At 43.6% G+C, this 15,105-nt stretch overlaps 1 protein-coding gene across 1 annotated transcript in view; it reads right to left on the reverse strand.

The window, feature by feature from the left end:
• Positions 1 to 15,105, reverse strand: part of prkcaa (protein kinase C, alpha, a) — a 205,281-nt gene that overhangs the window by 66,374 nt on the left and 123,802 nt on the right. The window contains exons 6-7 of the mRNA XM_082136835.1: positions 12,158 to 12,314; positions 10,969 to 11,103 (exon numbers count right to left, since the gene is read on the reverse strand). Coding sequence (XP_081992961.1) covers positions 10,969 to 11,103; positions 12,158 to 12,314 — 292 coding nt within the window. The remainder of the gene's footprint in view (positions 1 to 10,968; positions 11,104 to 12,157; positions 12,315 to 15,105) is intronic.

A 15,105-nucleotide genomic window follows, 5' to 3' on the forward strand; every position in this document is an offset into this window, starting at 1 on the left:
TCTTCGGAACACAAATTAATATATTTTTGATTAAATCTGAGAGCTGTCTCACTCCTCCATAGGCTTCTATGGGATTGAAACTTGCCGGCCAAGAAAAGTTAGTAAAGACATCGTTAAAATAGTCCAAGTGACTACAGTGACTAAGTTTATTTGAGAACAGTAGGAATCGTCTCTGTATATAAACCAGTTGTCATAAAGGGAAAAACTGTAGAGCAGGTCTCGAATTTAAAATACTTGGGTGCAATTATTGATGAGAAACTTAATTTTGAAAGTAATGTAGAGTACATCCATAAAAAGGCACGACAACGTTTGGGTCTCCTTAGGAAATTGAGAAGTTTTAACATTAGCACACACACTCCAACCATGCTATATCGATCAATGATTGAGAGTATTCTCACATATAATATTGTTTCATGGTACGGCAATCTAACATTAAAATAAAAGAACAAAAACTCTCACAAATTATTAATCAAGCAAATAAGATTATTGGACACAAACAACAGCCACTTCAGGGCTTGTCTGATCATTTTATTGGAAAAATGGCAATTGCCATTTTTAAAGATACTACTCGCCCTCTTCACTCTACTTTTGAATTGCTCCCATCTGGGTGTAGCCTCAAAATTCCCTTGGCTAGAAGAAACGTGTTTAAAAAAAAAAATAGTTTCTCCCAATGGCAGTGATTATCTTAAATCGTATAGCTTTCTAAAGTGATACAATAGAACGGCTGGCATTATAGCGTGTGTTAAAGTTTTTTTTTCTTCTTTTCTTTTCTTTGAAACAGTTTTTAATTGTATAATTTAGGCAAGGCAAGGCAAGTTTATTTATATAGCACATTTCATACACAATGGCAATTCAAAGTGCTTTACATAGAAGAAATTAAAATAATAAAAAGAAATAAGAATAATTAAAACAGTTTAGAAAAATTAAATAAAATACAGTACTTTTAAAAATAAAAAATAATATTATTATAGATCTTTCCTTCAAAGGATTCCCTTAAGACTTAAATCTTTCCTTCTTTTAACCTTCAATCTTCTTACGACTTCCATCTATCAACTTTCCTTTAACTTTCTTTTCTCCCTCATTTACTCACACGTTCTTTTCACTTTCTTTAGCACTGCGTTCACATTCTTTCTCAGACGAAAACTTTAATATCGTCATTTAAACACTGTTCTACTTTCAAACCCACATTAATACACGTCACTTTCACATTATCACTTTCTTTTACCTTCTGAGTGGGCATTTACAGTTTCGGGCTAAATGCCCTGCTGACATAGGAGAAATTAAAATAATTAAAAGAAATAAGGATAATTAAAACAGTTTAGAAAAATAAAATAAAATAAAATACAGTACAGTACAAACAGTATTTAGTACATTTTGTATTTGTGTTGTTAATGTGTGATGTGTTTTTTAAGCAGTAATGTGAATGTATCTATGTCACCAGTGTCAAAGATAAATTTCCGCTCTGTGACAAACAGACTGGACAATAAAGTCGACAGTATATCAAGCGACGAGAATACTTTTTGTTTTACACTATGTGAACTCACTCTGAGGCCCACACAGAAGAAAATCAATAGTTGAATAAAGTCGTTATTTTCTGATTTCGTGATCAGAAAATAGTCGTGATCCAGCTCTCAGATTTAATAAAAAAAAAATCTTAATTTGTGTTCTGAAGATGAACGAAAGTCTTACGGGGTTGGAACAACATGAGGGTGAGTAATTACTGACAGAATTTTCATTTTTGGGTGAACTAACCTTTTAAGCTAGAACACATGATATATCTGAACTGGCCAGGTTTGCTGAGTGTGAAATATGATAATAAAGAAAGTCAATAAAGAAATAAAGTCAAAAGAATGGGCCAAAAAGTTAAGAGAAGATATCATTGCCCTTCACAAACAAGGAACAGGATGCAAAAAGATAGCAAATACACGAAATGTTCCTTGAGACACTGTTGGAATCATAGTTGGCAAGTTCACAGTTAAAGTAACAGTGGTTACACTACCTGGACAGGGCAGAAAAAGGAAGCTTTCAACGGCTGCAACCAGATTTCTGAAAAGGTAGGTTCAGAAAAACCCTCGAGTGACTGCTAAAGACCTGCAGCAAGAGGGCAACAGGCACTGAGGTTTCAGCTTACACAGTAAGGCATGTGCTAAACGCAAATGGTTTCCATGTCTGAACTCCAAGACATACACACAACAAAAGCACAAGAAAAATGCTCAAAATCATATAAATAGGCCTAACGCCCGTTTCACACATACTCCGTTTGCAGTGTGTATGCGGTGCGTATTTTTTTCCGTATCTATGTTAACAGGTCAGAGCTTTCACACTGCATGCGGATGCACTCCGGCGATCCGTCCCAGTTGCGGTGCGTATACAGCAGTGCAGCGATCGTTTCTGCACTGAGTCTATTTTTGCTGTGCTGCACGCGCTGAATTAAAGTGACAACGCATGGTTCTTGGTCAAAATGAACACAGATTTACATGAAAATATAATAATCTCACCATAAATGCATTTAATTAAATAAAATGTAGTAATCTCACCATAAATGTATTTAATTTAATTGGACTATTTTTCGCAGTCATCTTTTTTACTTTAAGACCGGGGTAAAGCAAGTAAAACGCCTCGGTTACGACTGGAACCTCGGTTCGCGTCGAAATTGACGCTATGGGGAACGCTTTGCGTGATGACGTCTTGAAGCACATGTAAAATCAGTCCAATGGTGTGGCGGAACGTCAGAGGCGGGTGACGTCACGTACCAGGAAGCTATAAAAGCCAGCCCGAAACAGAAAACGAAAGCTTCGTAGAGTCTGAAGTCGTGCTGACAGGCATGAAGGAGATATGGCAAGGCGACGCAACGCTCGTTCCCTCTTCAGGGAACCGAGGTTACAGTCGTAACCGAGGCGTTCCCTTTCAAGGGAACTCGCGTTGCGTCGAAATTGACGCTATGGGGAACGTCTATACCAACGCCACCATAGCTACAAATGTCTGTCCTGTGTGAAATCAAGTGAGCAGCACTAGGAAGACAAAACCTGAGACCCTGGAGTAGAGTCTAGGTCTAAAGAGTAGCACCTGACGAAGGTGTGCGGTGAGGACCAGCCTGCTGCATCACAAACGTCCTGCAAAGATACTCCTGATATAAGGGCCTTAGAGGCCGCCATACTCCTAGTAGAGTGCGACCGGACAGCCCAAGGAGAAGGCTGCCCAGCCGCCTCATAAGCAAGTGAGATAGTCTCAACCACCCACTTGCTCATCCTTTGCTTAGACACTGGACCTCCCTTGTTAGGGGACCCAAAGCATACAAACAATTGATCACTTTTACGCCACAGGGCAGCTCTGTGGACATACGCGTCTAACGCCCGAACAGGGCAAAGCAAATTATTCGCCTCCTGGTCCGATTTCGAAAGGGAGGAGGACAGAAGGCCTCCAAGTGCCACGAGGGAAACGAGATACCAAAGGGTCTTTCCCCACAAACATTCCACCCAAAGGACTGTGGTAAGCACCTACGGCCGCCACATAAACCTTTAAAGTGGACGGGGTCAGACCTGCAGTGAACCGGTCCTGCAGGAACTCCAGAACTGTACCAATTGGGCAGTTGACTGGATCCAACCGACGGTCACTACACAAAGAGGTGAATACTCTCCAGTTCAGGGCATAAAGTTTCCTCGTGGAGGGAGCTCTGGACTGTAGAATGGTCTCAACAACCTCAGTTGAGAGACCTGACTCTATGAACTGGGCCCCCTCAGAGGCCAAGCCCACAGGTTCCACAGTTCCGGTCGGGGGTGAAAAATCGAGCCCCCTGCTTGGGACAGAAGGTCCTTCCTGACGGGTAGCTCCAGAGGATGCCCGTCGAGGAGGGACACAAGATCGGGAAACCATACTCTGCCCGACCAGCGCGGGGCAATAAGAAGCAGGCAAACCCGGTCCCTGCGAACTCTCTCCAAAACTCCCGGGAGCAGAGCAACTGGGGGAAAGGCGTACAGATGTAGCCTCGGCCACGTCTGTACCATAGCATCCAGTCCCAGAGGAGCTGGATGCGTGAGGGAGAACCAAAGTGGACAGTGAGACGTCTCTCGAGACGCAAACAGATCCACTTATACTTGGCCAAACTCCGTCCATATCAGCTCCACCACCTCGGGGGTGGAGCCTCCATTCCCCGGGCCTCGGCCCCTGTCTCGACAGAGTGTCTGCTCCTATATTCTGGACCCCGGGGATGTAGGCTGCTCTGAGTGACAGCAACTTCCCCTGGGACCACAAGAGGATATGGCGTGCCAGATTGGATAATGGGCGCGAGCGCAAACCCCCTTGGTGGTTGATATAGGCGACTACCGACGTGTTGTCCGTATGCACTAACACATGGTGTCCCCTGAGACCTGTGATAAGGCTCCTCAGAGCCCGGAAGACAGCTAACATCTCTAGGCGATAGATATGCCAGGAACGATGATGGTCTTCCCACAGACCTTGAGATGAGCGACCCTCTAGGATCGCTCCCCAACCCGTGAGGGAAGCATCCGTCGTTAGCAGTTTGCGACGACAAGGAGCTCCCAGCACTGGGCCCTGGGACAGGAAGCAAGGTTTCTTCCACATAACCAAGGCACGTAGGCATCGCCGCGTGACCTTGATTGTGCGAAATGGGTTGCCCCTCGGGGAAAACCCTCTGGTCCTGAGCCACCACTGCAGGGGCCTCATGTGCAACAGTCCAAAAGGTATCCCGTTGGAAGCTGCTGCCATGAGACCCAACAGTCTCTGGAACTGTTTGACAGTGAGTAGCTGGCCTAGCTTTACACTTTTTACAGCTGCCAGGATGGAATCTATGCGTGGCGGTGACAGGCGCGCCTGCATCGACACTGAATCCCAAACCACGCCTAAAAAAGTGGTCCTCTAAAATGGAGAAAGCACACTCTTCTTGGCGTTCAGCCGTAACCCCAACTCTTTCATATGGGCGAGAACAACATCTCGATGTTGAACCGCCATCTGATGCGACTGAGCTAAAATCAACCAATCGTCGATGTAGTTCGTGATGCGAATACCCCGGAGGCGCAGAGGCGCCAGAGCTGCATCCACGCATTTCGTGAAAGTGCGGGGTGATAAAGCCAGGCCGAATGGAAGAACTCGATATTGGTATGCTTTGCCCCCGAAAGCAAACCTCAGGAACTTCCAATGACACGGACGGATGGAAATATGCGTCCTTGAGGTCTATCGTGACAAACCAGTCCTCAGACCTGATCTGTGGCACGATTGTCTCAATGTTAACATTTTGAACTTGAGCTGCATGACTGACTCATTCAGAACTCGAAGATCTAAAATGGGACGCAATCCCCCGTCCTTCTTTGGAACTATGAAGTACCGGCTGTAAAACCCGGTTTCCCTGTTGGAGAGAGGTACATATTCTATGGCCCCTTTCTCTAACAGAGTGTTTACTTCCTGTTCCATAACCAGAACCTGCTCGGGGCCCACCACTGTGGGCAGGACCCCCATAAACCGAGGTGGGCGTTTCTAGAATTGTATCTGATACCCTTTTTCCACGGTCTGCAGGACCCAACGAGAAACATTTGACATTAGCTTCCACGCTGTCAAAGATTCTACTAGAGGTACCAGCCTCTCGAGACTGGTTTCTGGATTGTGTTGCTGTTGAGTAGTCGGTTCGTCGCCCTGTAACGGCGCACCGGCAGGGAACGACTGAACAGACTGCTCTAACACCCTCCTCAGAGGAGGCGGGCATCCCGAGGCCACTACGTTTCCGGGTGGTCCTTGAGATATGTGCTCGCCGGAGACCGCTGCGCCCTGAAACACTGGAGGCGGCAGGGTTGGCAGACCGGTCCCCTGAGGGCACCGAAGAGAGACGGGCACCGTATTTTTCTCCTGCTGTTGAGTAGTCGGTTCGTTGCCCTGTAACGGCGCACCGGCAGGGAACGACTGAACAGACTGCTCTAACACCCTCCTCAGAGGGAGCGGGCATCCCGAGGCCACTACGTTTCCGGGTGGTCCTTGAGATATGTGCTCGCCGGAGACCGCTGCACCCTGAAACACCGGAGGCGGCAGGGTTGGCAGACCGGTCCCCTGAGGGCACCGAAGAGAGACGGGCACCGTAAAAAGAGGTGTTGGCCGCTCTGCTTCGGGGGGGACTACCCTCATTTGTCCTGAGCCCTCAGACATCAGGACTTTTTCCCAGCAGCCTTCTTGGCGGTAATAACGGTCCGCAGATCCGTTTTACCCCTCGAAGACTGCTGGGTTTGAGAGCGCCCTCTGTGTCCCGAGATTTTTGTGGGGGAGCACGGGAGGAAACGCTCTGTTTCTGAGTGGCACGGTGCTCAGCGCTCTTTTTAGAGGAGTGAGGCTGCTCCCGCTCAGCAGCCTCATAGAAAGAACGGCGGGGGAGAAGTTTCTGAAGTGCAGCTGCCTGTTTTGAAGCTTCTTGTGACTTCGCTACAGCACTATTAACTGCGTCTCCAAATAAACCTTCAGTGGAAACCGGTGCATCCAAAAGAACATGTTTTTCTTTGTCCTTTATATCACTTAGATTGAGCCACAGATGTCTCTCAGTGGCCACCAGGGCTGCCATAGAGCGGCCGATGGATTTGGCCGTCTCCTTGGTGGCCCTGAGAGACAAATCTGTGGCTCTACGCAGTTCGGACACAGTATCGGGACCAATAACCCCGCCCTCCTCACAATCACCCAATAATTCTGCCTGGTATGCTTGCATTAATGACATAGTGTGCAAACATGCTGCAGCTTGGCCAGCGGCGGCATAAGCTTTATGAACCAGGGAAGAAGTGAATTTTACTGGTTTGGATGGTAATGCAGGAGCCTTCAGAGAAGATGCCATTGCTGGAGAGAGATAGCTCGCAAGCGTCTCTTCCACCCTCGGCATCTCCCCATAACCATGCTCTTTATAATTGTGTATAGAAGAGTAGTGGGATGTTTGTCCAGTATATACTCTGTATGACACTGGTTTCCCCCACGATCTCGACACCTCGGTGTGGAGATCGGGGAAAAACGGAAGGCTTCTGCACTGAGGCTGTGCACGAGATGGCAGGAAACGTTCGTCGAGCTTGCTTTTCGAACGAACGCCCTGCCTATCTTCTGGCCACTCAACAGATAATCGCTCGACAGCTCTTGTAACAACATCAAGCAATTCCTCAAACGCATGAGACTGAGGTGGCGAATCCTCAGACTCAGCGTCAATACTAACAACGTCCAACTCCTCAGAGCTGGACAATTGCAGTATTGGTGCCTCCATCGGGGGGGAAGCGGCGGGACCAGAGCCCTGGGGAACGCGATCCTGGTTAAATAAAGCCAGGCGGGATCTGAGCGTACGCATAGGAAGCGCATCGCAATGCTCACAGCCAGCACCCTCGAGTGCTGACTGGGCATGCTCTTCACCCAAACAGACAACACAAAGAGTGTGAGTATACCCACTCGTTAAATAACGCGGGCAGGGGTGAACACACACTCTAAACTGCTGCTGCTTACTCGCCATAGTTCTGAATATATATATATAATACAATATAGACAGACAACACCAAATAACAAGGACAGATTTCACACAGAGCGCAACTGAAGACTTCGGGCTGGCTTTTATAGCTTCCTGGTACGTGACGTCACCCGCCTCTGACGTTCCACCACACCATTGGACTGATTTTACATGTGCTTCAAGACGTCATCACGCAAAGCGTTCCCCATAGCGTCAATTTCGACGCAACGCGAGTTCCCTTGAAAGGGAACTACAATTTACCTCAACAAGGCGACATAATGAACAAAACTCGTCTCATTCATGGAGGTGGAAAAACAAGTTCTTTGTGACATGCAAGATTTATTGTATTAAAATTTAAATGCAAAAGAAAAGGCACGAGAGTCTGCTGTTTTTGTCAATTTTAAGTTTTAATTTAAAATGTTTGCGATCTTAGTATAAGTAGACTAGGGCCCTATTTTAACGATCTGAAACGCAAGTGTCAAGCGCAAAGCGCAAGTAACTTTGTGGGCGAGTCTTGGGCGCTGTTGCTATTTTCCCGGCGGGATAAATGACTCTTGCGCCAGGCGCAAATCTAAAATGGGTTGGTCTGAAGTAGCTTCATTATTCATAGGTGTGGTTTGGGCCAGAGCCATAGAGAGAGAGAGTTGCGACACTCCCATAGACCTCCGTTGTAAATAATGGCGGCGCTTTTAACCGCCTACTTCCGGGATATGAAGATCGGAATAGTTCCAAACACTGTCATTTGGGCGTTGGACACCATTCACTTACATTGCTGCGCGTCGAGTTGTTCCAGAGTTAAGTTGCCGAAATATCGACCTCTTTTGAATTGTCAACTGTCTATATTGTATCAGAGGCCCTTTGCGATGCTTATACTGGTCTTCATTTGTACATGCACAGCGTAATTATTTATATTTTATGTTGGTTGTTTCAACCAATTTTCAAGCACTGCCTGCTAGCTAACGTTAGTTAGCTAGCGCGACTTCGTCAGCTAAGAGTTCGGTAATGAATCGCTACCACCTTTATAGCAACTTTTATTTAATTAAATTTTTTGGGATATACTAACTTTTCATTATGTTATTATTGTCTTGAGTGAAGCGGCTTGTGAGAACAATGCTGGACCTTTAGGATTGTTATGGCCATCACCAGTCCTGTCTGTTTCATGGCGCGTTTCAGTGGCGCGTTGCGCATGTTATTCATATGCTATTTTAAAGGGATACTCTACCGTTTTTTCATATTAAACTATGTTATTCCCTTAACTAAGACGAGTTGATACATACGTCTCTCGTCTCAGTGCGTGCACTAAATCCCTCTGTCTTGCGGCGAAACTTTGTTAGCCCAGTTCATTTAATATGGGCCAAGCAGAGAAGCTACCAAACACCTCCACGTTTTCCCTATTTAAATACAGTTACTCGCGAGGTGTAACTCGACCTAGGACGGTGACACAAAACAAAACGTTGCGCTTTTCTAAGCGTGTAAAATGGATAACTATTTTGTATGGCGGAATACCATAGCAAGTGCTTGTAAGCACTTCGACTTGGCGCAGTAATATCTTCACTCGTGAAAAATCCTCTCACCGGCCCCCGCTCCCTCTAGTGAAGATATTACTGCGCCAAGTCGAAGTGCTTACAAGTAACTGTATTTAAATAGGGAAAACGTGGAGGTGTTTGGTAGCTTCTCTGCTTGGCCCATATTAAATGAACTGGGCTAACAAAGTTTCGCCGCAAGACAGAGGGATTTAGTGCACGCACTGAGACGAGAGACGTATGTATCAACTCGTCTTAGTTAAGGGAATAACATAGTTTAATATGAAAAAACGGTAGAGTATCCCTTTAAAATAGCATATGAATAACATGCGCAACGCGCCACTGACTTTAAACAATTTTTTCCTGGTTAGTGGCGCAATTGTTTTCTAAACCATCAAAATAGCATGAAGGAATGTTTGCGCCGGAACACGCCTCCTTTTTTGCGCTGAACCGCCCAGGGAGCGCAAGTTCATTCCCTAGTTTAGCGACGTGCTTCTGTGGAGGAAAAAGCGCGCTTTGCGCGGGTGCAAAATAGGAATGATACATGCGTCGGTGTACAAAGTCAATTGCGCTGGGTGCAAGATAGGGCCCTTCATGGTTAAATATTTTACCACTTGCTTGAGCAACTTAATATATAAATCTATATAGAAGTAGCACTTAATAATACGTTTTTTAAATTGTGTTTAAACGTCTATTAAAGAGTGTATACTGTATGTGTACAAAGAGAATCGCAATGCTGACAAATTTTTTTTTAAATAAAAGTTGCTGATAACTTATGGATTTGAAATACAAATAGTGAGTATGTTTTTGTGGTACAGCCGTGGATCAGTTATGCACTGCAAACGCTTCATATGTGAAAGCACTATAGAGCGTGCTGCTCCTGTACCGCATACGCACTGCAACACGCACCGCATACGCACTGCAAACGGAGTATGTGTGAAACGGGCGTAAGACACCAAAGTTTTAGGATACTGTTCTGTGGAGCGATGAAACAAACTTTTCTTTTTTTGGAACTTTTCAGCCCTATGGATCAGCAATATTTCCAGAGGAAGAAAAATAAAACATATGCTGAAAAGAACACTCTGCCTACAGTTAAGCATAGTGGTGGCTCAGTGATGCTCTGGGGCTGCTTTGCATCCTCTGGTACTGGAAAACTACAGCGTGTGGAAGGCAAGATGGATTCATTGAAGTATCAGGAAATCCTAGGAGAAAATGTCATGCTGTCAGTGAGGAAGCTGAAGCTTGGGCATCATTGGACCTTCCAACAGGACAATGATCCCAAGCATACCTCAAATTCCACCAAGGCTTGGTTGCAGAAGAAGTCCTGGAAGATTCTACAGTGGCCATCAGACTTGAACCCCATGGAAAATCTCTGGTGGGATTTGAAAAAGGCAGTTGCCGCACGCAAACCCAAGAATATTACTGAACTGGATGCCATTGCTCATGAGGAATGGGCTAAAATCCTCCTGAGGCGCTGCTTGAAGCTGGTGTCTGGTCATGCATCTCATTTGCAGCAGGTCATAACAGCAAAAGGGTGTTCTACTAAGAACTAAAGATGCTTGCCATGAAGGGGTTGAATAATTTTAAGACTGCAGAAGTCATTAAAAGTTGCATTTTCAGTTAAATTTGAGGAAACCACTTGAAACATTTGTTGTGTTGAGCTATTTAAATGACTTTTGTTTGATTTGTTCATTGCAAACAGCTGGAAGTCTGATTTTCAATGGGGGTTGAATCATTTTGATTATGACTGTATCTTGTCTTCTGAAGACAATTCTGTTTTGGCATCATTGCAACATTTAATATGTGAACAAAAACATACATTACATTTTACTGACATTATGGGCAGAAATTAACTAATCCTGACATTATCTTATAATGGCAGAAAGAGACTGCTGAAAAAAATTAGTGACCAAGTCATTTTCCTTTCCAAGACCTTTCCAAGATCTGCAAGAAAGAGACAAAGAGACATATCCTTACCATCCACACACTGGGGACTTCATGAGCTCGGACACACCAAAAGACATTGAGCCCATGAAGTCATTGCGGGTGGTTCTGTCCCAGTCCCACACCTCCACAGCCAGCCGACGGTCCTTATCTGCTGGCTTCAGCTTACTGGAACACACACGCATACAGGATGAAGCATTGCATTAGCACTCCCCTTCATCACTCTAAAGCAGGGATTTCCATCTGCTCTCTTTCAGCAATATTGTTTATCCAGATTAAAAACTCCAAACAGTTTTCTATTTCTATTTATCTTATCACTTTTGTTATAATACTTTCCTTCAAAAAGAGAAACATGATTTCACACACTTAACTAAATGCTGAGTTCAGGTTTCCGAACAAACAAACTGTCAAATTGTTTGCATGTTGACAGGTTTAGGTTCTCTTTTTGAATATGAAATATTTTATTTCATTTTCACTTCATTTGCATACATACATTTGATTGGACAGTCAGCCCTTCGAAAACAATTCTTAAGCTACTAGATGGGGGATAGATTATTATAGTGCTGTATAGTACAGATCAAGTTAATCAAATCATGAAATAAAATGTGCCCCCACACTTAATATATATCCTTTGATTTGAACTTGTGACCTTTTTCTGATTTGTGCACAGACCTACTCTATGGAAGTGACTCTGTAAATGTTCACACCACTATACCAGTGAGCTGCCCTGTGACATCTTTAATAACTTTTATATTTATAGTTTCATTTAAGAAACAAAATGTATCTGTATCTTCTTAATTTTTAGCATATGTCATTATTTCCTGCTATTTTCCAGGAAGATATAAATTTTGAATGTTTGGTATGCATATGCATGTCTTTTAAAGCTGTGAATCGGTCTGTCCTCCTTGGCTCTGATGGATCAGGGACATCAGTGATTCATCAGTGATACATCAGTGAGGTATCAGTGATTTCATTAAAATTAATCAGAGGGTTATATAAAAAGTTTGACAGGTCAGATTTGGCCCATGGGCCATCAGTTAAAGATCCATGATCTAAAAGCAGTTAAAGCCATATATTAAAACTGATGCTACAGTAAACCTATATGGAAGATTATAGTAATGGGTAAAACATAAAGTAATAATACAGTGTTCATGCACATAAAACTAACACCAACGACACATTAATCCTGAATTTCAGGATGTAATAAAATGTTGGGACTCACAATGTAAATGACTCATTCCAAGCTGGATTCAGGGAAGAACGGATGGTTTTTGTTTTCTGTTTCGTCTCATTTTTTGGGTCTGGAATTAACTTGAGTTTTACATATGGATCAGACAATCCATTCGGGTCCATTGGAATCATGTTCTTGCCTTCTCCAACTGCAACACAACAACATGCCAAATAAGAGACGAAATCAGAATTACAAAAATAGAAATATGTAAATAAAATAGATCAGTGATGCTCACAAACTCTGAACTGTGACATAATATGAAAAACTGACTTCATATTATACAAAACATTCCAGATCAGGGCCATGCTGTCAAAGCAGAAATGCACATGCAGGTCTTGGTGTTCTTTGTTGAAACAATCTTATATGAAAGCATTTAATAACTGTCTGTCTGGTTTAGAATGCTACTTTATATGAGTACACATGACCAAATAGCACACACAAATATTGGGTTTTCATGTTTTATGGGGACATTCCATAGACTTAATGATTTTTATACTGCCCAAACTGTATATTTTATTCCCTAACCCTACCTCTACACCTACCCATCACAGAAAAACAAAAAAACAAACATCACTTGGTATGTTTTATAGGCTACACCAAAAATGGCCCCACAAGAATATTCACAAGAAGATATTCCCAAAAACGTAGGATATACCTGAACCACACACACACACACACACACACACACACACACACACACACACACACACACACACACACACACACACACACACACACACACACTGGAACGGTACATGTATCCGTATTGAACCGAAACGGTACGGTTCGGTGCATGAATATACACGGAGAATACACGGTATAAAAATAAATAAAACTTGAGTGCAAATTAATTAATGGAATGTGAAACTACTGTTAGATATGCGGGTTCTTTAGGGACACCCAATCGGCAACCTCCCTGTCTCTCTCTTGAAACCAACACGGACGTGATTTAAACAGCAATTCATCAACTGGCCGCTTGAGGCTGGCAGCAAAAGTGAGTCAAATCTGCATCTCCCCCATGTTGAAATGCCCAACTTTACAGCAGAAAAAACAACGTGTTTACAGCCTGGAGCAAAAAGTGACTTTGGTCTATACAGCTAATTTTGTCCTTCATGACAACTGTGAGGGGAGTGAATTTTTTATAACTCATCCATTTAAATTATATTAAGCCTTAAATTGCTGCATAGTTAAGGGTGTGTCCACTTTTGAGTGACAGGTGGATTCCCACTGCCGTGGTCATTAGTCATCATTAGCCGTTTGTCTGTTGTCTGTTAGCCGTCACATTACCTCAGCTCACTGTCTGACTGTAAAAATAATTAATTCGGGAGTGACGCGCTGCCTAGATGGCGACGGTCGGCAACGCCCACTTTAGGCTTCAAAAACGGTCTTCAGAAATCTACGGGTGACGTCACCGACACTACGTCCATATTTGTTTACAGTCTATGGGGACACCTAATCTGTAGCCCCGCCTTAGCTCTGATTGCCTGCGAGCTTCTCCTCCTGTCTATACGGTGATTTCTCTACTGTGCGACAGAGAGTCACGTGGTTATGACGCAATCGTTAGCATATTTTTACAAAAACTGCTTCTTCGGGGCCATAACGTAAGATACAAGGTAATAGAGCCTTTTATACATTGTCGTGTCTCTTTAGACATAAACAATGGATAAATGGAGTCTTTAAATGCCTCAGATGTAAAGTTATTCGCTGTCAAAGTGACGCCAAAATGAATGGGAGTCAATGGAATGCTAACAGCAGGTGATGGCTTGCTAACCAATGGCGGCCGCCAGGGAAGGTATGCTTTTCGGGTGCTGGATTACCCCCCTTGGCTATAATGAACCGGCTGTGATGTCAAGATTGCTATGCTGGAATATGTTGTGTGCGTGCATGCGTGTGTGTGTGTGTGTGTGTGTGTGTGTGTGTGTGTGTGTGTGTGTGTGTGTGTGTGTGTGTGTGTGTGTGTGTGTGTGTGTGTGTATGTGTGAGAGGCGCGGGCGTGATCGAACAGTGGAAACATAAAAACATACTCCATAATCTTGTTCATACAGGACATCATTCAAACTGCAAAGTGTTTACTTATATTTGTGTACACTCGCAATAAAACATCGTTGTGCCTTTGTCAAACTGTAAACTCTTGTCAAACTGTAACCTACAACTGTCACCCAACCAAAATCTCTCTCACACACACACACACACACACACACACACACACACACACACACACACACACACACACACACACACACACACACACACACACACACACACACACACACACACACACACACACACACACACACACACACACACACACACACTGTCTGTGGGTGCCATTTTTTGGACATTCATCATATTGCATTGGTTTTCAATTCTTGTCCTCAAACAGAGCACCAATCTGTTTATTTTTAAGTTACACATTCTACATTGATTAAAAAAGAAAATCAAATGTGTTTTTAATGGTAGTATTATTTTATACAGAAATAAATTATTTATAATTAAAGGGATAGTTCACTTTGGAATACATTTTTGGTATGTTTTAGCTTACCTCAAGGGCATCCAAGATGTAGGTGTCTTTTTTTCCGCAGTAGTTTCAATTTTGATATTTTTAGGTCAAACCGTTCTTGTCTGTCAGTCATATAATGCAGGTCTATGGTCATTAAATCAAAACACAAGCACAGAGTCCAAATTAAAACAATTCCCCGTCGTCCAAATTAAACAATTCCCCATCGTAAGTACACATTGATGGCCTAAGACACGAAACGAGCGGTTTGTGTGAGAAAACGAACATTATTTATATCGTTTTTACCTTTTATACGCAGCCATGTCGAAGTGATCTGATCTGACGTGTACGCAGACTGGTGCATAGATATATACACACTAGATGTCGCCTTGTCTACGGCAGTTCATTGGAACGAATGTCTTAAAGGCGACATCTAGTGTAT

This window comes from Leuciscus leuciscus (genome assembly GCF_965113295.1).
Source record: "Leuciscus leuciscus genome assembly, chromosome: 14".
NCBI classification, from domain to species: Eukaryota; Metazoa; Chordata; class Actinopteri; order Cypriniformes; family Leuciscidae; genus Leuciscus; species Leuciscus leuciscus.